Source organism: Crocodylus siamensis, chromosome 4 (genome assembly GCF_052110815.1).
Source record: "Crocodylus siamensis isolate JL-2025a chromosome 4, ASM5211081v1, whole genome shotgun sequence".
NCBI lineage: Eukaryota > Metazoa > Chordata > Crocodylia > Crocodylidae > Crocodylus > Crocodylus siamensis.
The window spans coordinates 231,052,312-231,076,844 of record NC_143398.1 but is presented as its reverse complement, the minus strand read 5'-3'; the positions used below and the strand labels follow the sequence as shown (position 1 = coordinate 231,076,844).

The 24,533-nt window shown below is 43.1% G+C and overlaps 1 protein-coding gene across 1 annotated transcript in view; it reads right to left on the bottom strand.

Moving 5' to 3' along the window:
- The window catches only part of TMEM163 (transmembrane protein 163), a 217,716-nt gene that overhangs the window by 43,679 nt on the left and 149,504 nt on the right, over positions 1-24,533 (bottom strand). The window contains exon 5 of the mRNA XM_090045877.1: positions 23,349-23,445. Within this exon, the coding sequence (XP_089902003.1) occupies positions 23,349-23,445 (97 nt within the window). The remainder of the gene's footprint in view (positions 1-23,348; positions 23,446-24,533) is intronic.

Sequence of the window (24,533 nt, the reverse complement as noted above, 5' to 3'; positions counted from 1 at the left end):
CACAGATAATGATACATTATGCCAACAGTTTATGTGCTTATACCATCTATGGTTTATCCTTCCAATCACAGAATTGTTTGATAAAGACAGTACTAGTTTGAATTCAGGAAGATCTCCCCTAATCTACCTATTAAACCTAGCTACGGTTTCTTAATAAGACTCCCATGGGACAGAAAGGAATTGTGGAATTAGGATTCAACAAAAGCAGAACTGATAAAAAAAAAAAAAAAATCACAGGTGACAGAGTTTGGGAATTTTTTTTTTTTTTTTTTTAATCTCAAGAGACATTCAGGTCCAACTATGCCTTCAGGATCTTGAAAATTATACAACCTATTCCTTCTTGCACAGCATCTCTTTTGCTCTTCCTGTCTCACCCATTTTGAGAGAAGATATGATTCTATTATACATTTGTTTTGCCTTGGCATAAGTTTTGTACAGAATTCAATTACGTTTTTGTATGTTTTATTTAATCTATGGTGCTTCAAATATATTATATAATTTATTAGGAACATGCTGTAACATATTCTGTATGGTCAAAATTTGTGTGGCCATTTTATTGGAATCTACGAGCAACATTTTATATATGCAAAGCAGATCTCTAGCTAAGCATCTGCTATAATCTCACAGCAGGAATAATTGAATATACAATTTCTAGCGTTTTTACAACAAAAATTTCTGCATTCCCTGCATTTGTTATTGAACTACAGATCACAACTGAATCCTGTAATTTTATTAAGGTAGGGCGATAGAAATTCTGATGACAGACTGGGTGACATGATAAGTTCTCCCAGCTCTAATTTTTAGGACAGATGTACAAGGAGAAGTACCAAGTGCTTTACAAAGGGAAAAACAAAAAAGAGTTTCTAACCCAAACACCTTTCAGTCTAAAATAACAAGGCACCAGGGATCTAATTTTCAAGTGACCATAATTCAAATTTCTATACTTAAATGAGAAGAACTGTAGTTAGGCAGTTTAAAATAATATCCACAGAGTGGTGCTAGATACTATGGCAACTGAGGCCAAGACAGCCAGATAGATCAGTTTTAAAAAGTGGAGGTTTTCAATTCTAAATTTACTTTTCTTAACTCTTAAAGTATGCCCTGGTTCTCTAGTTAGATAGCGAGGCTGCTCTCTGCTCAGTGCCAACAGAAGGATTTGAAACGTGGAAGGGATGACACAGGGGCTCTTTTCCTGGATAAGAATGGGAGAGAGCCTGGCAGGATGGATGGCAACGAGGGGCCAGCCCTGGAGGCATTAGGTAAGAAGTTAACATGAGGGGTGTCAACCCTATGTGCTTGCTGGATGTTTAAAAGCGAAGCTGGGGGCACACTGGGATGATTATTAGAAAACGGCAAGATGGTTGTGATATGGGTTGGGATGTAGTACAGCTTAGGCGCTGGGGCAGGTCCAGGACTTCTTTTGAGGGGATTGAGAAAGCAGTTGGAGTGACTGCTGTGCGAATGCAGCTTGCAGGTTAGCTGCTTAGGACAGGGGTTGTCACCTGGGGGGTACGCATACCCCTGGGCGTACTTGGCACCACAGAGAAGTGGAGGCACTTGGGAAGTGTCGCTGCACTGCTGCCGCTTTGCATTTGGTTGCTGGGGGCCCCCCTCTCCCCCACCCTGCTCAGCAACTGGTTGCCAGGGCAGCTCCCCTCACACTTGGAAGGGGGGACCCATCAGAAGGGGTACGCTCCTTAAAAAAGGCGGAAAACCCCCGGCTTAGGAGTAAAACATGACATCGGCGGTAGCACTGCAGAAAGCTAAGAGTTAAACATGTTGCACCGTGGCTGTGAAATAATTTTCTCATTAAATGAACACATCCTTCTGAGAAATGACTGAAGGAGACAGCACAATGGAGATCTAAATTAATAAAATAAGCCTGACCATCTGGCGCCACTTCCCTCAGGATCGGCCTTCAGCCCCACCCTCGCTGTACCTCTTGCTTTAGCATCTGACAATCATGAGGGGGTGAGGCACATCTCCCCAGTCTCACTGGATACAATCATTCTGTGCTTTTAATTAAGCAATAGCAGCCAATCGTAACAGATGACTGCACTTCAAATACCGAACATGCCCGTATGACAGACACTTCTCCTTTGGGGTAAACAGAAGCTCTTTGTCTATTTTCCTCTCTTGTTCCTCCATTGCTGCTCCAGTGTGCACGGCGGGGTGTGTGCATCTAGTTAATGCCCGTATCTAATATATAGCATATAGTTTCATATATTAAATATCAGTGAATTCTAAATTGGCTGACGCTCTGGGCTGTCACCTACCGCGACATATGAGTCGGTGACAGGCCAGTCACACCGAGCGCACGGTGACTCCCGTTCTACGCAGTGCTATGCTGATGCGCGCTTGGAGCGATCAAGTAGCTGCCTTCTTTCAGGATGTGGATAGGCCACGGCTTCGTGGCTGGCTGATACTGGAGGATATTTATATGACTGCATGTTTTTAATTATTCATTTCTAAATTGCACTTGAGGGGTGGGGGAGAGTTACGTTATGTGGATGATAATACATGCTCCCCCGATGCTTCCCCTCCAGATAAAATCACAAATTGGAGCTGAACATTTCTGCCCCTGGCATTTTAATTTTTGCTTTTTAACATTGATATTTAGCATGTTTCACAAAGGAAAAAAAAGAAAAAAAAAAATCACTCCTAGGACGGAGGAGCACTCCAAGGTATTGTTCCTAAAGTACAAACAAAATGAAAGACCCAGCTGCCTCTACACTTAAACCAAGTGCTTTGTCACTACAAATACCAACAAAAATGGGAGTCTTTCAAGAGGTGATGGGTTTTTTATGTCTGAGCTGACTTTGGTTAAGCCCCAACAAGTTGTCTGTGTAAAGCAGTGACTATGTGTTAAGCGGCTGCCATAACATCAGTGACTTTGGATTTTGGGGAGGAGGCAGGGAATATTGCAGCATCTTTATCCCACTGCCACAACAGTTAGGGCTGCCACCACTCCCTTGCCACAAAATCAGTGAAGCCTGAGGAGCCACCCATGCCCAGTGACACTGACCCCCACCCAATATCATCAGGCCAATGCATGGTGCTAGTGCTTGGTAGAACCTGGTGATGGAGGATCAGGCCCTATGCACCAGATCAGGCCCTGGGCCTGGCCTCCGACTCGGTGTGCTGGGTCAGTCCGTGGGCCCCATCCAGCACACAGGGCTGGTAGCAAGCTGGAGAGCAAGATCAGGTCCCTAGCTGCTGCTTCTCAGTTACTTGCTGCTAGTACAAAGTAATAACGGTTTTTCTTCACGGTGCCTTTCAAAAACAACGTGCGTGTTATACTCGGAGGCATGCTACATGGAAGAAAATTTGGTAATTCAGCAGCAGGGACCAGCCTTTTGGAGGAGACATTTCACTTCTCCGGATGAGCACCATCTGGAAAAAACACCAGTATAATCTGAAGCTGCATTGATCAATTCAAGTTGTTATTTGTTTCTAATCTTGACCGTCTTTGCTTCTCTCCAGTTCCACATCCCACTCTCATACCCTGGTCCCATATCCCATTATTTCTACTAGTTGCCTGCAAATGCACCTCTGGCTCTTGTCTCTCCCTTTGTTCTCAGTCCTTCAACCTCATCACTTCCTCTGGGGACAGGAAGATGCTTTCAGGTTTTTCTCATTCCACCTTTTGTTCTCACATGTGGAGCAAACAAACCAGTCAATATTTGGATGATATGTACATGGCGGAGAGGAGGTCCTTATCTGTGGATGACATGCAGGCTCCTTCCTAACCCTCCAAAAAAAGCCTGTCTAGACCTAAATGTTGCTTCTCCCTTCACCAGTCCTTCCTAGTGCCTGCTGCTGCCAAGAAATTAGCACCTTCTGCTCATTCTCAAGCCCCCCTAGCACTTGGGTGTATCAGGAGTTCAGGAGCTCTAGAGCCAGAGCTTTTTTCTCAGACCCCCTCCACTCCGTATAGGTAAGAGTAACACTAGGTCTTCTTTCCTCATTTCCATGGTTCTTGCCTTGCCTTTCTAATGGAGGATTAGGAGGGGAGAAGTGATAGGCCAGGCAGATAACACATCAGCTCTGCACAGCTGGAGAAAGCATCTCCAGAGCCACAGGGAGCCTGCTGGCAGAAGCAGTGAATTGAGCTGAATTTGTGCCATTAGTCGGTTGCCCATCTTCTCCGTTTTCACCCCAGTCCCTTCTCATCCCTTACCTTGTTTTTCTGCTCCTCTCTTATCTGCACATACTGAAAAATGCTGTCAAACTAACAGCCACCTAATGGGCTGGGAAGAAAGATTTTAAAACCCCCCACTTATATTTCAAATGCTTTTGGGTATAAATATTGCATATAAATAGTAATCACTTTTCAATGCAAACACCCCCCTCCAACTCTCCATCAAATTCTTTCCCAAATAATAAATGGTTTCTGCAAGGTCTTTTTTCATGTAAACAGTCTAGAGGGAGCTGCTGAGAAGCCAGAGGGTCTGTCTCACAAGCTAACTTCAAAGCGGACAGGCATTTTAATTGCTTGTACTGTCAGAAAACAACCCGACAGCCAAGTGTCTGATTTGAGATGAGCATCCTTTTCACATGCAGATATAATGAACTATTATTAGTACCAATATAATCTTGAAAATGTCTAGATCTGCGTGTGTTTTGACAAAGCCTGGTGATGACAGGGCAATTGCATAGAATTAGAATATTTCCTGAAAATAAAATAATCATAATCTCCTGAGTGGTGTTTGCATGGGATTCTGCATCCCAACAAAGAGCATCATTTCTGTCTGAATACTGGGTCCATAAAAACAGTCTGCTTAGATTTCCTAAAAAAATACAGTCTTATATGGGAACACAAGGATAGTAGTAAGTCCCCACTCTACACTCCTGAAATAACTGCCCTCATTCTAGACCTGCTAATTCCAAATGGATACGAGATGCAATGAATTCGTGTTTGCCTTATGTAAAGAATTGTGTCTTTACATGAAACATTTAAGTGACTGCCGTATCTCCAGTTGGAAAGAGACTGAGACCATCCATGAATTTCATACAAGTCATTATACCGTGCCTACATCATGCCGGCTGCATGTCTCAGATGGTCATTCCTGAGCACATCCTCATCTGCAGGCATGCACGTCAAACCAAGAAGTTCACCAGTGAGGCCACTTTGGCCTTAATCTTACTCTCCAAGATTGAGAGCTCAAGAGCAGGCCCAAAGGGATGCCCTGAGGCATTGTCATTCATATATTTCAGTATTTGGCCCATGTTTGAAGGTGGGGCATGGGCAGAAGTGGTTTGACTAGGATGCAATGCCAGAAGAATTAGCTGGAGATGACAAGTGGTGGGGGAAAATATTATTTGTGGGGGCTGAGCTGTTGCAGGGCTAGCACATGCTGGTGCTGTGTGCGGCAGCTGAGTGGCACCGGGCGCTGCGGGACAGCAGCTCTGTGGTGCTACTGCTGTCACCAGTCACCACAAAAGCTGGGGGAGGGGGACTAAGCCCCATTAGCCCTGGCTTTCCACAGCCTATGCTGGAGAGGGGACCAGTGAGTGCTAAGAAATGCCCATGTTGTTTGCCACCAGATGCTATTGTCTTTATCATAGGTAGGGAATCAATTCAAAAACTAATGGTAACCAACTCAACAGAATACCTATAATGAAGGATTTGGCATGTGTCCAATAAATGATGGGATAATCTGATCCTCCTTTGTGCCAAGATTGATTTGGAGATACAAAAAAAAAAAAGGAGAAATCTTGTCAGGACTCAAATTAATTGTGAACTGAAATGATTTTGTTCTAACCTGAGGACTTGGACACTGAAGTGTGATCCAAGTCATTATTCATTTGGTCAGCCAAATTAAATGTTTCTGTAAGATATAAATGGAAAGGATGCATTATAAACCCCCTTTACTATGATATGTTGACATCGGTGGATGAGAAGTCCTGAAAAAAAATCAACGAAAAGCTTTCGTTCAGTTTGGTTACTACAAGGTTATTCTTCCAATTCTCAATTACAGTTGTATAAATATTTTTTTGCTCACTCTAACTCTGAAAAATATCACGAAAACTGAAAATATTGGACCCAAAATGAAACGTTTTAAATTCTGAATTTTTAGAAATTATTTTAATACAACTGAAGGGAAAGTGCAATGCCATTTTAATTGAAAACTTAAACATTTAACTTTGAAAATGCGGAAATAAAATGTTTCTGATTTTTTTAAGCAAGCAGAGATACACAAAACTGAAACTTTTTGAAAATGTTTAATTATTGCCAAATCGGCACTTCCCCTTAATATAAATCAGTCAACCCAGTTCTACTCGCAGCAAAAAAACGTGCAGACGCCAGCTTCATCAAAATCCTACAGTATCATTTGAACCTGTCGGTAACAGGGGGGTCAGTCCCTTTAAAAGGAACAGTCAGCCCTGTTGGGAGAGCTCAGCTGCATGCAAGGCACTGGAAAGGCTCCAAGTGTCCTGCTAAGAGCTTTAAAAAGCTCCCAAAAGCGTAAGCAAAGAAGGAGAAAGCAAGCTATGAGTTGAACACCTTGCTATAAGGAGGGGTCAGACTGCTGTGCTAGGTCTGCAGCCAAAGGGCTCCCCTCCTAAGTGCTCAGGGCAAGGAAAAAGGGCTGGGTTTTGTTTGCTTCCTTGATTTATTTGGGAGGACTGGCTGAGGGAGCCAGCAGGGAGCTGCTGAGCGCCCTCGTGCAGAAGCCTCAGAAAGCAAAACCCACTTGCAGAAGCTTGCAAGCTAGGCAACCCACTTACACTCTTCTATTCCTTTCATCCTCGAGTAAACTCAAGCGTGTTTTTTTTCCTCTCCACTCCTCTATATTTCTAATAAGCCTACAATTCTTTACTACAGGAAAATAATTTAAACGCATAGGCATTTAATCTACTAGCGGTGCACCTATAAATTGGTTGGCTATCAGATTGGCACTGATAAAAGGAGACATGACATTATCAGCTATCAGGGCTTGTGGACAGAAGTGATCTCTTTTATTAGAACAACAAGATTGGTCTAATCTTTAATTATTTCATTGCAATAAACTTGTTGGTCTAATAAAAGAGATCGCCTCTGTCCACGAGCCCTGACTGTTTTTTCCTCCAGACCAATATCGCTACAACCTGGATACCCAACACATGGAAAATATCAAATTTTAGCCTTTTTCTGAAATTAAACTTCCATATTTTCCCAAGCAGGAAACAACTTTGATCACCTGAAACCTGAGGTCCTGCTCCTGCCTTTGTCTAAGGTACTTTGCATCATCACAGCCTCACAGGAGAGCTGAGACTCCACACCAGCTAAGAACTGCTGCCCAGAGGGTTTTTCCATCTATTGACTCTGTGAAATCCTATGAAATATGAACTTTCATTTTTCTCCAGGAAAACTGTTACAACCTTTTCTCAGATGCCTGATGAAGGATGTTTGTGCCAAAAGCTTGCAATTAAAGAATTTTTTTGCAAAAATCTTGTTGGTCTAATAAAAGAGATCACTCTGTCCATGAGCCCTGATTGCTTTTTCCTCTAGACTAATACAGCTACAACCTGGATACCTGACATCTGCTTTTTTGAGCATTGTAGCTGATAATTATGGCTGTATGCCCAGAGCACCCTGACAAGCATAATTCGGTCCCTTGCACCCTGCCACTGGCCCAAGCCCAAGGCAGACTACAGGCTTCACAGAGCAGCGGAAGGGGCAGGGGGTGCACAAGCAGGGTAAAGTACTGCGTGAGGGATATTCGGGGCTGTGGGCACTTTTACAAAAGCAGCTTCTCCCCTGCAGTCATGGGAACTTGGCTGTGCAGGGCTTGCCAGTGTTGAGGCAGAGACATGCTCTGTGGCTCCAAACATGCCAGAGCCGCTGTCTGCACAAGGGTCCACCCCGCCTGCCTGGAACAGCAGCATGGGCTGCACAGGGAGCAGGGCCGCAGGTAGGAGCCATGGGCAAGGGGCGATGTGTAGGGATAAGATGGTCACCACCTTCCCCACTGAGAGCTACAGCAGGCAGGACGTGTATGTGTGTGTATGCGTGCCTGCACGTGTGTGTGCATGTGCTTGTGTGCATGCACGTGTGTTAGAAATGCAAAACAAACAAAAAAAGGTTTATGTCAGTAGTTTAAAATGCCTTACACTGTTACTAAATATCAGTTATCGGATTGGCATCAGCTGATATAGTTAGTTAATCATCGGCTATCGATATCAGCCAAGAAAATCTTTATTGGTGCACCCCTCTAACCCACCTATTGTCTCCTTATATGGGCATTACTTGGCCCCAAGTACTTATATAGATCCTAAATTTTAGCAACATTATCATTGCAATAATCTCCCCACTTGGAGAAATATTATCATCTTGATTACAGATGGGCAAAACCCTAAGGGTTCACCAGTCACTAAACTTGAGATCAACTCTTCAAGAGTTGTTGGGCTTTTAAGTTTTTGTATTAGCTATCCCAACAGATAATATACTCTGTAACTCTTGTATATTTTGCACAACAGCAATACAGTGTGTTTATCTTATGTGTCACTTGTTGCAAAATGCATTTCAATTGATCCTTCTACCAAGCCTATTGGGAAGGATCAGTATATTCTGGATTTTTGTGATGGAGAAATGCTAGAATAGAATGCTAGAAATTGTACTCACTTATGCAACTGCTGGATTCAGCCCACAAAGGCTAAATAACTTGCCTAAGGACACCCAGCAAATTATTTGAAGCTAAAAAAAACATTATCTATATACTGAATATAACATTCATGTATAAGGAATTATACAGTACCGATTGTATATTGAATCAATACAATATAATGATCTATAGTATTATTTACAATGTAGATTATGCTTTATTCTATAGTGATCAAATATAAATTGTATACTCAACTGCAGCCTTATAATTATTGTCATCTATTATATTATGTAACACATCAAATCTTAATACGTACTGTGCTTTGGTCCTAAACCTTTATCTGCTACATTACACTACCTCCTGCCTCTTTTTTGGATTTTAACCAGTGGTATAGATAACAGTTAATGAATCCTACAAATTAATATTTTATTAAACTATGGGGGAAAAGAGAAACTATTCTGAAGTGATTTGTTAATTATAGTTTTCCTTCTTTGTGCTAAAGCAAATGACAGAAATATAAAAGCATGCTTGCTTACTCCTGCAAAAAGGTGTCCTTTGCCATACTAATGAGGACAAATTCCAAACTGCATTGACAATACATGTGTTATACTATTATCTGGGGAAATGCAAATACTGACTGAATAGTAAATCGGTATTGATTTACAACCCCAGGTAAAATTAAAACAGTCAATCTCTTTGTGGTTCTTAGCCTTCCTAACAATGAGGAACTGTGCATGTGTGTTGCAGTAGTATTCTGAATAACAGTACACCATCCAATTTAGTTGTAAATTATTGTACTGATATTTTCGTTATTTCGTATTATTTAATTATTAAAATGGAGGAAAGCGGAGGATAAAAGATAAGAAATTTCTATCAGACAGGTGCTAGTGGTAAACACTGATACATTCAGACAGAAAACAAAGCTTTAAATATAACATACTTCAAATAAATTATACAAAATTAATATAAATACAATGACAATGAGCATTTATAGACATGCTCTGGGAGGGGAGGGGGAACGTTAATTAGAGCAGCTCTAAAAGCTGCTTTGATTAAAGCACATGGGAGCATCACATGTATCAGTGTCTCATGTATCAGCATCCCCACGGAAAATGCTTGAAAAATGACGGCAGGGGCACGTTAACTAAAGGTCCTTGATTGAGCTTTAATTAAAGTGCCCCCACTGCCATTTTTCAGTGCAGGCATACTGATACGCATGTTGCTGAAGCCTGGTGGAGAGTGGTAATGACCACGCTCCAGCAGACTCAATTAATCAAGTCTGCTCTGACGTGTTGTAATTACAGCGCATGAGAGCAGCCTCCCTGCACATGTATAGGTGCCCAATATGAAGATGTTCCATGAATACTTCTCCAAACTTGTCAATGAGCACGCCTTCTGAGTTTACTTCTATTCTTTGGAAATAATGATCAAATAACACAGTAACTAACTGTACTAAAGCTTTATGGTGTAACCTGATTTCATTAAGATGATACCGGAGGACAGCCACACCTCTGCAGACAGATCTAAAAGCTAAACAGCAAATAATGTCTATAAAGTCAAGAGAGAGAGAGAGAGAACATTTTGAATATGAAATATAAAAGTTTAAATTAGGGTATGCTGAAAGTGTGCATTCATGCATGCGTGTGTGTGTGTGTGTGTGTGTGTGTGTGTTGTATTTATATGCTTTGAAGGTAATATCAATGGCACATTGCACACACACACGCACACATTTATACCAGTATTATAGTTAACAACTACTCATCTTATATACATGGAGGTGCTATCTCTTGATAAACCACAAGGCCAAAAAATTAATTACTTGAATAGGATGTATTACTACCTTGCTGGAACACCCACAGCAAAATACAGACTTTAGCATCCTAGAAAAGATGCATATGAGCTAATCATTAGAGCTATGCTAGAACTGAATAAAGTGTAGCACTTCATGTTGGGTTAACTTCAAAAACCAGAACAGGAGTAAAAAATAACCCATCACTGAACAGTTTAATAATAAATAAAACCTTGAGAGTGAGAAGGGAGTCCAGGCTTGGATAAAGAAAGGGTGTGTATGTATATATTCATGCATGCACAAATTGCAAATACATACACACAAAGCAATCTCTACCACTCCAAAAATAATGCGTCTCTGCAAAACATTTTCTACAGACATATTCTAGTATTAAGTCCAAACAAGAAATATGCAGTGGGTTCAAATTCAAGTTGAAAAGAATGTGAAAGCACAGCCTGACCTTCATTGACTGCCTGTGCCCCACAGTCAGGGAGCAGGGCCCAGGTTACACTTCCTGGTGCTCAGAAGATTCATCTCCCCAAGGCATTTAACTCTAAGTCTCCTTACAGTAATACATGGGACAGTTTTTTTATGATATCAGCTGCCACTCACAGTTGTACAAGTATTGTATTTTCACTATAGTTTTGTATTGCATTGTATTTTCACAATAGTTCCATTGACTGAAGGAAAGTTCAACTCTAGGTTCTAGCCATTATGCATCCCACAACAAATAGGAAAACATTCATTACTCACTAGATATACCCTGTATCACAGGCACTGAAACTAGCATTATAGTAAAAGTGATTATTTTTTAAATATTTGGGATGAATACAATTTCTAAAAAATTTTAAACAAACCTCTCTTCCTCACAACAGTAATAATAAGGACACAGTTGATCCATAGCCCAAATCTGCTGCATCATGTTTGATCCAAGCATTTTAATTGCCAGCCACCAAAATCACATACATATATACATACACTTGTACAACATGAAACAGCCCATGTTTTAGACAATTCACCTAACCAGTCATTCAAATCTAACCTTACAGCCATTTCCTAGGAAAGCAGCACAGAGACGCAGGCACAGTAGGCAAGAGGACTAAAGAAGGACATGTATTTTCATTGGGTTTTTGGTTGTGGCCATCTTGGTCTAAGGACATAGGCCAGCAAGGTTCTTTGAGTAGATGTGATCTCTTTTATTAGACAAACTGAGTAAACTGAGATCAGATCTACTCAAAGAACCTTGCCGGCCTACGTCTTTTCATTAACATTTGAAATGTATTACAAAACTCCCTTACCTACACTGAAAGCATTCCACTGACACCACTTCACAAGATGAATAGTAGTAGTAGTAGTAGTAGTAGTATTGGAGCTCTCAAAATGGGGTAGGAGCCCCGTAAAACAAGTTTGAAAGCGTGGCCAGATCATCCTCTGGGGTAATCTGGTCTACAATCTGCCATCGTAGCCTACTTTGGAACCTACTCCAAAGAACACCCGAAACAAATGCAACACAAAAGAATAGAGAAGGGGCAAAACAGACAAGAAAGAGAAAGGAGCAAAATGAAAGTATCACTTCCAAGATCATGTGGATGTATAGGCAGCATGCCCACCATGGCCATGACATGAAAAATAATTGATAATGGCTAAATGAAAAATGTGTCTAGACCACTGTTTTTTAAAGTCACCATAACGATTGCATTGTTACCTTGAACTACGCTCTTCTGTTTCTTTTCTCCATCTATTTTTTTTCCATCACCCATTCACAAGGTAAGCTCTTTTAGCTAGGAAACTGCACAGCTGGACCCCCTAAGAGGTCCTATATGTCTTTCTTAAAGGTACTAATGCAATACAGAAAGTAAACAGTCATCTTGAATTAATAGTTTATTTTTCCTCACCTGATTTTTATCACACTTCTCTCAGTATATGCTCAGGTACATTACTTGTGTACTTCAGGAGGTAACTGCCTGAAGTAAGGGCTCATAGATTATGTTCCATGCTTAAAGACAACATGGAAGAAAGGATGAAAATGCTTTTGAAAAAGCGAAATAAAATAGGCTGTATCAAAGCTGGCATCACTGTTAGGGTGCTGAAGATCAGAGGAAGTGTGAAATGAAGCTAGGCAGCAGCTTGCAGGGGCTGATGTGCAAAACAATGGGAAAAGAACAGGGGGTACATCTATACATCTATAGGGCACAATGAAGATACAAAGATGCTGAAGCTGCACTGTGCTGTCTCAACATAGTGACAAAGTGTCAGAGATTAAATGGGTCCCAGGTAGAGAAGACTGCAATAGTTGAGACAGGAGATGACAGGTCAAGACCAAAAAGAAGGACATCTGCAAACAGTACACTTCACTGGCATTATCTTTACAACAGATCAGATCACCTGTTGTAGCAAGTGACCACGCAACCCTTGCCCTGTTCGAGGTCTAGGGTACTCTCCCCTTCTCACTCACCTGCCGTGACTTGATGTATTTATTTGATAGAAAGGGAGGCCGCCTAGAGAAAGCCCCAGTTCTTCTACCTGCCAGCACGTGTCTCTGTTCTTCCCCACTCAGGCTTAGTGGACCACCAGTATCTGGGGGAACGTTTGTTCACCAGAGTGCCCAAGGGATGATGAGGTCAAACGGTCATAAACTACTAAAAGACCATTTCAGGCTGGACATAAGGAAGAATTTCTTTACTGTCCGAGTCCCCAAGGTCTGGAACAGCCTGCCATCGGAGGTGGTTCAAGCACCTACATTGAACACCTTCAAGAAAAAATTGGATGCTTATCTTGCTGGGATCCTATGACCCCAACTGACTTCCTGCCTTTGGGCGGGGGGCTGGACTCGATGATCTTCTGAGGTCCCTTCCAGCCCTAATGTCTATGAATCCTGACCCACTGTGCCACCCCAGGGCACCTGTAGCCTTAAGGGACATTACATGGCTCCACTGCCCTTACACCATGCCCTCGTTGGGACCTCAGCCTTCTCAGCCTCTGCCCCTTTCCTCGGGCTAAAAGCCTCCAGCCTTGGCCCATGGATTCAGGTCCAGCTATCTCGGCTTCTGCCCTGTCGGCTGTTAGTATCTCTGGGCCTCTGACCCCTGTATGCTTTGTGCTGGGCCCCTGGCCCCAAGCTCACACTTCTCTGGGAACTGGGTCCTGATTCTGCCCTTATGGGGGTGGGATCCCCAGCCCAATCTCTGCCCTTCCTGGGCTTCAGTCACTTCCTTCAGGCTTCAATCTTCTGCTAAGCATACCCTGTTCTTTGAGCCCCTAGCTCCTGGAAGAGATCAAGACACTCCCATGCCTCCAGCACTACTGGGACCTCCACCAACCCCTAACAGTCCCAAACCTAAACCACCAGTAGTAAGCTATAACCAAAAATATAAGCACTCTGGCTATAACTAAGCCTCTGGCCTCTTGGCTATATACCAAAAGTCCTACCCAGCCATGGGCCCTGGCTTCTCTCTCTCCCAAGCCCTACCCCGACTCCACAGGGCTGGCCACAGGTGCCCCTAATTAAGTTTGTTAACAGGTCTCCCTGGCAGCCTACCTGTAGCAATGCTTTGTCCCCCTGACTTCCCACTGCTCACATGGGGATTGTCCTGCCGTCCTACTGCAGAGCTAACAGCTGCAGAAAGCACTCATAGTCCCTACTTCCCTGGGACCATTCTCCCAGTCTCACCTCACCTGGGGCTCCCCCTGGACTCTTTCTCCCTTAAAGTAACAAAGGGGCTCAGGTTCTCTGTTACACGCGCACACAGAGAATCAACAACTGTTTTCTCTAAAGTTTCATTATCCAGTAATCATTACCCACTGAGCCAGAGAGATCCTTAAGGCTCAGCAACCCTCTTCATAAGTGATCTTTGGCACTGCCAAAATGAGAAATTTCAGTAAGTTGCGATTCATTTTTCAAGATGCACAGGTATCAAATGTTTCCACCGCAGCTTGTTTATGAGTTGTACCAGCTTGAAACCTCACTGAATATTCTAGTTATTTTCCACCTTTGGTCCTAAATCTGAAAACAACTACACTACTAAACTATAGTCATCGTCGCAAACGCCTGCTTGCCTGGTATTAGAAAAAGATTTAAAATTACAAGTTCGCATAATATTTGGAAAGACAAAGTTGAAAAAATGAAGTAAACTTACAGAGCAAGATGACATTTTCTAAACAGAAAAGAAAATGTATAAATTGGGTGGTTAAGCCATGGAGTGGGTATATTTCCTGTGTATATTTAGTTAAGTAACCTCCCCCTCAAAGTTGTACATAATTGCAAAGACTACCTCTTATACTGCTCATCGCAACAGACAGTAATTGTTTTCTTCTTTTAATTCCAGCCAATTATGAGTGTTAAAATGATTTCTAATGGAAGAAGCATACTTATAAAATTCCTAGCTGCTAACCTAGAGGCATGTCCTGGAAATGGGATTACCCAGCTAAGTGATTTTTCCTGTCAACTGATCTACGTAACTTTGTATTTTAAAAAATGCATTAGCTAAGCATCATATTATATGCCCCAGGGAAACTGCAATATTGCAGGATACATATTTCCTCTAATTACATTTTATAATTTTCCCATTGAAGATATTGTTACGGTGCTTAATATAGAGTTCAGAAAATCTCTTTTTGCTGCCTACTTTCCACATAGTCATGGTGCAAACAGAAAAGTTGATCCCCCCCATCATGACAGGTAAATTCTGCTTATTGCGCACTGATGACAGTGGGGTCATTGCCCGATGGAAAATCAAAATGACATATTAATTAAGGCTATAGGTTGCATCCTTAGGACTGTACTAGACTTGTTGCCATTTCTACGAGTGCATGGCTCATCCATTGGGGTAAAAGAGAAAATTCTGTACAGACAAAATTAACAGAAAATTGATAGGGAAGTTTAGCAAATCCAATCAGGAGTAAGTCCACTAGTTTCACTGGATTTATGCTAGTGAACAGTATTGGGGAATCTAACCCAATTTCTCTGAAAATTCCTGTGGATTAAGAGCTAAATCCATACAAATCCTTTAAATTATGGATTTTCTCCTTCCACCTTTAGTGGAAGTTGTGGGCACTCACTCATGAGATGGGACACTGAAACAGAAATTCATTCGCATACAAATGTCGTTTTGCTCAGATTCATTTAATTTTGGCTGGAATTACTAAGGCTCTGTAACAGGAATCCATTATGTGACCTGATCAGAATTTCAAGATAACATCTCCTTTTACCACATTTCCATGAGATCCAGATGCAACCTTAAAACAAAACCTTGCTGCATACAGGTTTTAAAAGGCACTTACACAACCCTTGATATCCTTTCTATTTTCATTTTACCTAAAATACCCCTTCTGAAATTTATTTCAAGAACAATGGACTCTTTAGATGTAAGACATTACACATTCATTCTGAGAAAATGGCTTATGTAACTTATCCATTCAAAACTAACTTGTGAATGAAATGACCTATATATTATATGGAGCTGGAAATATTATAAAAGTTAGCATAATTATTCCAGTATAATTCAGACTACCCTTTGAGGCTTTTATCCAAGACAATTTACAATTAACATAGTGGAACTTAATTACTTGATATCTCTCTTACATGAGACTTGCTCCTATCTTGAATTACTTGCCCTGAAAATATGCAAATGAAAGTTGACCTCAAAGAAATTATATCTGCCCCAGCACCACACTTTGTAATACTGACAAAGTCAAGGTAATCTAACACATAAATCAAAGGTGTAAAAAGAAGCTTCGTAGTTCTGGCAAACATTCGGTCTCTCATTTTGTTCCACACAAACAGTCATGTAAATCTTGCCAAAGGAAGAGTAGGTTTATATATTCTAAGCACTTTCTCTCTTAAAGACAGATTGTCAATGCTAATCTTGCATTCAGCCTTTGCACATGAATAGGAACATTTTCCAGTGGTACTGTCAGATCTTAGCCACATGATTTCCTTTAAAATCAGAGTCATGCATCTAAAATTTCACACAATGTTTTGAAAAGTTAGAAAACTGTAATCCTAGTGGCCTGAGAGAAGCTGTGCTTTACGTGCATGCTCTCTTCTTTCTTACCCCGCTGGAGTAATTCTACCAATGTCATAAAATTAAACAAAAATATTTCAATGCTAATGATATTGTTTGGGGAGCTGCAGTGCCATACTGAGAATGTGCTTGCTCTTTGGAAAGCCCATGCAATTGGTAGGAGGAACTATTTGCAAAACTGACAGACAGAAATGCAACTCCCTGGTCTAACTTGTGCTGCTTTACAGAAATCACCGTGAGTTAGACCAACTCAGATATTAGCTATTACGGATGTGCGAGGCGGGTAGTACTCAATTCAGATTCGGACTGATTCAGGGGTCAGGGATTCAATTTGCTGATTTGGATCACTGCTCCAATTTGATTTGGCCAAATCTGATGATTTAATTCTGATTTGAAGAATCAGCTATTTGGCCCTAGACAAAGCTTTATATGTTTTTTCTACATACCTCGAGGTACCAGGCGTGGCTCGTGAATGCTGAGATGGTGGGGCGGATGAAGCATCCCACAGGAGCACACAGAAGTTCCCTGCATGCTTGGAGGCGGACCCAGAAGTGGACTGGAAGCATTTCTGATCCAGCCAATGAGTGCAAAGAGGACACCCCCCCCCCAGCTTGCCGATCAGCTGTGGGGAGACCATGGATGCACCCCCCAGACCCAGGAGGCACCGGTCACCAAGTCAGGGGGCATAGGGATGCCTTGAGCACTCCACGGTGGACCCAGAAGGACTTCTAGTCCATTTCCATGTCCACCACTGAGCACACAGAGGACTCCTCCCCGCCATGCTCCTGTGGGATGCTCCATCCACCCCACCATCTCAGCATTCCTGGTACCACGAGGTATATAGAAAAAACATATAAAGCTGTATCTATTGCTGAATCATCAAATCTATCTGAATTGAATCAGAGGCTTCCAATTCCATTCAGAGAGAGTAATGGGTCTCCTGATTAAATTCGAATTCTGAGATTCAGCCACTGAATCAGGCTGAATCTCCTCTGAACTGAATCAGCAACCAAAGCTTTGCACAGCCCTATTAGCTATTGGGTTGGGAGGGTGGAGGATCAGCTCCAATCTGGAGCCCATCCAGGGATTGAGGCTATGTCTCTGCAGCCTCTCTCCCCTAGCTCCACCCCGCCACCCCTCATGGCTCTGATGCTATCTCAGGATCGGTGGGGAGAAGGCAGGGGAGGGAGGTCTGTTCTGTAGGTTTCCCAGATGGACTAGAATGGAGGGTAGGTGGACTGGAGCCCCCCACTGAATCCCATCCACCCCCCCACACACAAACTCCAGTGTGGCTGGGGAACCCCCACAATGGACCTCCCTCCCCTGCTTTCTTCCCCCCCGTTCTGAAAACATTGCCAAGAGTGTGCTGAGCTGCGTCAGCCAAGCCCTGCTCCCAGCACACGCATACACAAATTAATGAAGCTGCTCAGTTTTGAAGCACCTTCATCTGAACCCTCATACAGTGAAGGTTCAGATTGCCATAGCGTCAGGCCCTTTTGAAGTGGTTTGCAGCTGTGCACTTGTGTTTGGTCATGACTATAGACTACTTTCCAGGGCCAGTTCAGGCAAAAATTGTCACATCTGTTTGTGCCTATACAGCACTGCTAGTAACAGCAGCAAACAGAAAGAAACAGCCACAATTAGATCACTTGAACCAGTCATTGATAACATTGGGCATTGCCATTGTGGACTTTTAATCCTGTAGCCCACTGGAGCTTGTTTGCAGCAGGAACCTTTTTATACTCTTCATTCGCTTGTCTCCACACTTTCAGTTTTTATTCATGCATTGCCTATAGGTTCCTCACCTGTTTCCTAACATCCCTAAAACAGAGGCCCATCTGGGAGACAGGACCCTGACTGGAAGGGAGTGTTTTAAAGTAGGGGAGAGTATAATGTGTCAATGATGCCAATTCAGTTTTTGGCCCCTCTAGTGATATTCTGAAGTGGTTTTTATATTGTAGCCACTTGCCCAACAAACTATACTGAGACTTCCAAATCCATCTGACACAGTATTGTTTACCTGCAACTCTACCAATAGATATATAGATATAGATCTATCTTATTTAGTTAGTCCATAAAGGTGCAAATCTAACCTGACTTCTGACAGCATCAGAAAGCCATCTGCTCAGATACTGCTGTGCCTCATATCACAACCTCCCTGCAGGTCTTGCAGCTAATACACATTTAGAAGCACCAAGTGTATGTCAACACAGCTACATTAGGATGGTCCTCCACCCAGATCATCATAACTTGCTTCTCAGTCGAGCTAATGAGACCTAGTAGTATCATGCTCCTTCAGCTAAACTAGAATGCTTTCTGTACCCAAATCAGCTTGTTTAGAGCTAGCTCCGGTACCTACACACAGCAGTGCCTTGTGGCATGTGCCTGTATTTCATTATTCTTCCCAAATAAAGGAATTGTAATATTTAAATCCACAGTGATCTTTTCTACTCTGGATGGTTATGTAGCTCTCAATAAAGGACTGGATGCAGGCTTTATTTTTTGTATAACAACCTAAAATCTTCTACAGTGTAAAACCCCAAGTAGATTCACAGAATCACAGGAAATTAGAGTTGGAAGGGACCTCAGGAGGTCATCTAGTCCAACCCCCTGCTCAAGGCAGGACCATCCCCAACTAGATCATCCCAGCCAAAGCTTTGTGTAGTCTGGTTTTGAAACCATCCAAGGATAGAGCTTCCACCACCACTCTGGGTAACCTGTTCCAGTGTCTTACTACCTTCCTAGTAGGAAAATTCTTACTAATATCTAACCTGAACTTCCCTTGCTGCAACTCGGGACAGTTGTTCCTTGTTCCATCACCTGCCACCACTAAAAACAGTCCAGCTCCATCCTCTTTCAAACCCCCCTTCAGGTAGTTGAAGGCTGCTATTAAATCCTACCTCGGTCTTCTCTTCTCTAGACTAACTAAGCCCAGTTGCCTCAGTCTTTCCTCAGAAGTCATGTGCCCCAACCCCTGAACCATTTTTGTCACCCTCTCCAATTTGTCCACATCCTTTCTGTAGTGGGGGGCCCAGAACTGAACAGAGTACTGCAGATGTGGCCCCACCAGTGCTTAATAGAGGGGAATAATCATTTCCCTTGACCTACTGACAACACTTCTACCACTGCAGCCCAGTATGCCGTTAGCCTTCTTGGCAACAAGGGCACACTGCTGGCTCATATTCAGCTTATTGTCCACTATAACCCCCAGGTGCTTTTTTGCATCAGCCCCCAGCCTGTACCGGTGCATGAGACTGCTCTGCCCTAAGTGCAGGACTTTGCACTTGTCCTTGTTGTTCCTCATAAGATTTCTTTTAGCCTAATCCTCCAATTTACCTAGGTCACTCTGAATCCTAGCCCTACCCTCCAGTATATCTACTCCTCCCCCCAGCTTGGTGTCATCTTCAAACTTGATGAGGGTGCAATCCATCCCATCTTCCAGGTCGTTGATTAAAACAGCGAACAAAACCAACCCCTAGGGCACTCCACTTGATACTGGCTGCCAACTAAACATCGAGCCATTGATTACTAGCCTCTGAGCCCGATGCTCCAGCCAGTTTTCTATCCACCTTACAGTTCATTCATCCAGACGATACTTCCTTAGCTAGCCTGCAAGAAAGCTGTGGGAGACCATATAAAAAGCCTTGCTAAAATCAAGGTATATCACAACCACTGGTCTCCCTGCATCCACAGAGCCAGTCACCTTGTCATAGAAGGCAATCAGATTGATCAGGTGTGACTTGCTCCTGGTGAATCTATGCCAACTCTTCCTAATCACCTTTTTCTCCTCCAAGTGCTCTATGATTTTTCCAAGAACTGAAGTGAAGCTGACCAGTCTGTCGTTCCCTGGATCCTCCTTCTTCCCTTTCTTAAAGGGCTTTATTTGCCCTTTTCCAATCATCTGAGACCTGTCCTGATCACCATGAGTTTTCAAAGATGATAGCCAATGGCTCTCCAATCACATTAGTCAAATCCCTCAGCACTCTTGGGAGGCATCCAATCTGGCCCCATGGACTTGTACATGTCCAGCTTTTCTAAGTAGTCCCTAACCTATTCTTTCACAAGTGTGGGCTGCTCACCTCCTCCCCAAACTGTGCTGCCTGGTGCAGTAGTCTGGGGGATGAACTTGCCTGTGAAGACTGTGGCAAAAAAGGCATTGCATACTTCAGATTCTTCTGCATCCTCTGTCACAAGGTTGCCTCCCCCATTCAATATGGGACCCACACTTTCCATGATCCTCCTCTTGATACCAACTTGTTTGTAGAAACCCTTCATCCGTTGCTAGCTGCAACTCCAAATTGAACTTTGGCCTTCCTGTCTTCATCCTTGCATGCCCAAGCAATGCTCTTATATTCTTCCCTAGTCATTAGTTCAAGTTTCCACTTCTTATAAGCTCCCTTTTTGTGATTTAGTTTACTGAAGAGTTCCCTGCTAAACCAAGCTGGTCTTCTGGCATATGTGCTAGTCTTCCTGCGCATCGGGATGGTTTGTTCCTGCACTCTCAATAAGGCTTCTTTGTAGTACAGCCAACTCTCCTAGACTCCTCTCCCCCTCAGATTGGCTTTCCAGGGAATCCTGCCCATCAGTTCCCTGAGTGAGTCAAAGTCTGTTTTTCTGAAGTCCAGGGTCCTTACTCTGCTGCTCTCCTTCCTTCCTTTCCACAGGATCCTGAACGCCATCATCTTGCGGTCACTGCTGCCCAAGTTGCCATCCACTACTATGTTCCCCATCAATTCTTCCCTGGAGGTGAAGATTTCAGCTTGCTGCCAGAAGTCACAAGCCTCCAGTTTCCAATCTCTTCCAATTTCTTCCTTCTCCAGCATCAAACTGATGAATGCCTCATGGCAAAGGATGCTTCAGAGCCTCGCCAACTCCTGTAGTTCTCTTGCCTGTTTCCTGAGAAATACCACCAGGAGGCACCACTTACACCACAGGCACTCCCCGACCTGGCCATCTCTGGAAGGAACCTAACAAGCCATAGTCCCCACAGCACCAAACCTGGACCTGGGTGGAAGCATCGATGGTGAGCAGTCCTGCTTGGACAGAAGCCTCACAGATGCAAGCAGAGGCAGTGGCAGTGGCTTTGGGATTGCAGCGTCCGCCGGCCATGTCCCTGGGTCTCTTAATCTGCCTCTTCTCCCTAATTGCTCTTGTTCCAAGCAGCCCTTCCCTAGTGAACTCACCTGGAACTGGCCTGTTTGTCTCACTGGCCCCAAAAAATTCCTTTTTCTTTTCCTGCTTCTATATGCCAAGCTGAAAGCTTGGCCCTCTCAAAATGGGGGGAAGGCCCACAAACTGGACTCAAAACTGGCTTGTAAACTGCTTACCCTGTTTGCAGCCCCTGTTCACTGGCTCCCTGGTTGCCTGGGGATTCTTCTTTTATACCCTGCTGGGCCTGGACTGGCTCTGCCCCAGCCACACATTGCACTGAAGATGTCATTAACTAGTGAATCACTTCTTAAGTTGTGACCTGGCCAAATAGTCAATCAATTAATGGAGTGATAGAAGGAGTAAGCCACAAAGTCATTCCACAGAAAATGTGGAATAAGTTTTTGGCTAGTTCCTATTATGCAATTAATTGAATGTGTGCCAAGGGCACCCTGGTGGCTGATGCACCCCCATGGCTGGGGGCCCTGTCAGCTGAGGGTTCTCCCAGTCACAGAAGCTTGCTACTTGCCGGTGCAGGGGGCGCCCAGGATCATGATTCTGGTCTCCCCCTGCACTGGCAATGAGGTATGAAGGGATCTAATGCATTATCCCATCCTACAATCATACCTCTTACCATGTACGTGTGCCATGGCAGGAGGTGCAATTGTGTAGTTCACACATCAGATTCTATCATGCCTTCACCTGAGTGTCTGGAAGGGCCCTAAGAGAATGAACAATTTGAAATTCCATTTTGCCTTTTTCAGCCCTGCCTCCACCCCCTGCCTGAAATCACATGATCAGGGTCCTGCCCTAGTAATGTGTGGGGCCAAATCAACGAAGCACTACTTTGGCATGGCGAACTGTGTCCACAGGGTTCAATGCCAAAGATATGGTCTTTGATGTTTTATATGTTTAGCTTTCTGAGCACCCAAACTTGACATACATGTGTACATCAGCCAGCAGGTATGTTCAAGATTAAATATTTAGATCAGTGAAAAACAAGAGGGATCTTCTGCCTTTTCCACTGAATAGTCAGCTTGGATGGGTCAAGGATTGACTACTGCTGGAAGCAAGAGGTCAAAAAGGAAGCAAGAAGGGCAAAGTAGAGGTGAGAAACTGGTTGATAGGGAGGGCAGGACTGCTCTGATAGACAAGATAGGGGTTGAGTTCTTAGCTACCCAAAGACCAGAGAACAAGATAAAAGATTTTCCAAAGCCTCTGCATAGCTTGAAGACCTGGCCTTTTCTCCCAGGAGAGGTTAAAACATATTCCCCACTCTACTTTTTCTCCTGTCACCCATGTATATCTCTGGAAGCACAGGCAAGAGCTAGAATACATACACACGCACACTAACCCAAAGTACTTTTTAACACATTAAAAATGAAACGCATAAGTAAACAGAGCTTTCATCCATGGAAACTTTCTGCTCATTACAAAATGTAACCAAAGTAGACAAATCTTGCTTCCATTACCTTCATCAAGCCTTGTTCTCATCAGCTCCTGTAACCCCCAATAGGAATTTTAAGTGAGTAAGACAAATGTGATTAGGCCTGTAATGGTAATGGTAGTCATGTTTGTACATCAAGTAGACCCCACAGACTGCACCCTTGAAACCAGGAAAATGCAAGACCTTGCTTTAAGGTCTTGGACCTCCAATGAGTGCATACAGGCAGTCTAGATACCTGCTGATGCTCCACAGAATTCAGTGGGGCTCTTTCAAAGTGCAAAGATATGCCCTCCTAAATCTCAGTGCAGGACCAGGGACTGGGAGAGCATCACAAAGAACACAAATGATCTTACCACTTCTGGGAGCAACTTATTCGCAAGGTCATGGATGGCTTTGCCCACTATACATAGAGATGACAGAAGAAATATCACACCCAAGATGACACAGGCTCTGAAAAGAAAAAAATGTTGAGAGCTTAATTTGAAACTTTCAGTCCTACTGACTAATAACAGTATAAATGCCTTCAATGAAAAATTATACCAAAGATTAAAAAAGGGTTTACATTAAAGCATGGGACTAGAAGATCATACTAATCCTTTTCCATTTCTTAAACTCTTTATAGGAAGTGAAAAGTGAATGGCAACAGTTATGTATGTAATGTGCCTTATGCGATCCCAAATGATGAATAAGGAAGCATTCTAGAAGCTTTCTTTCTGCTCAGTTTTTGCGTTAGAAATCACCAAACTAAATTTTCCTGGGAAGATTTTTTGGATAACCTGGATAGTAATTATCACAGGAACCTGAAGCCTTGATTGCAGTTCACCCTTCTCCAAACTGACAAAAGACAAAAGATTACAAATGAGAAGTTAGAAGAATTACAGCTCAGGTTTCAATATCACACTACAGGAAGTCGAGGGAGCTTAATGCCTGAAGGACCCAGATGTGGCTCAGAGTCCCATTGTACAGATCACAGTATAAAATTAATGCAAAAAGACCATCCGTTCCCTGAGATGCTTACAGTCTGGGTTTATGAAAAGATGCAACATGTGAACACAGAAAACAAATGGAGCAATGCTTAAGAAGTTCAGGTAACAGTGAAGCAACATGTTTTGCAAAGGACTGGCAACTCAGGAATTCCCAGCATTTCCACCCACAAAATGATCCCTATTACTCTTACCTGGGGGGGACAGGTTAATAGAATACAGTTAACTGAATAGGTGAGGGGAAGCTGCTGTGTGTGGGTAGTGAGCCCTGGGCACTCAGTAAAGGGGGGCACCAGGCATATGATGCGGAGTTGAAGCAGGGCAAGAGGAGGTGTCAGAAGTCACTGCCAAGAGTCCTGCAGTCACTACCAAATTCATTGTCATCTTCACTTGCCACACAAAACTGTGGTGGTTGTAGGGCCTCATCATGCAGTCCTACCTCCACTCTGCTCTGTGATCCTCCATGCAGCTGAACGCTCAAGCTCCCCTATCATGTTGGTACCCTAGGGTACAAACTATCAAGTAGGCCAGGGCTGGACTGGGCTGGAATCAGAG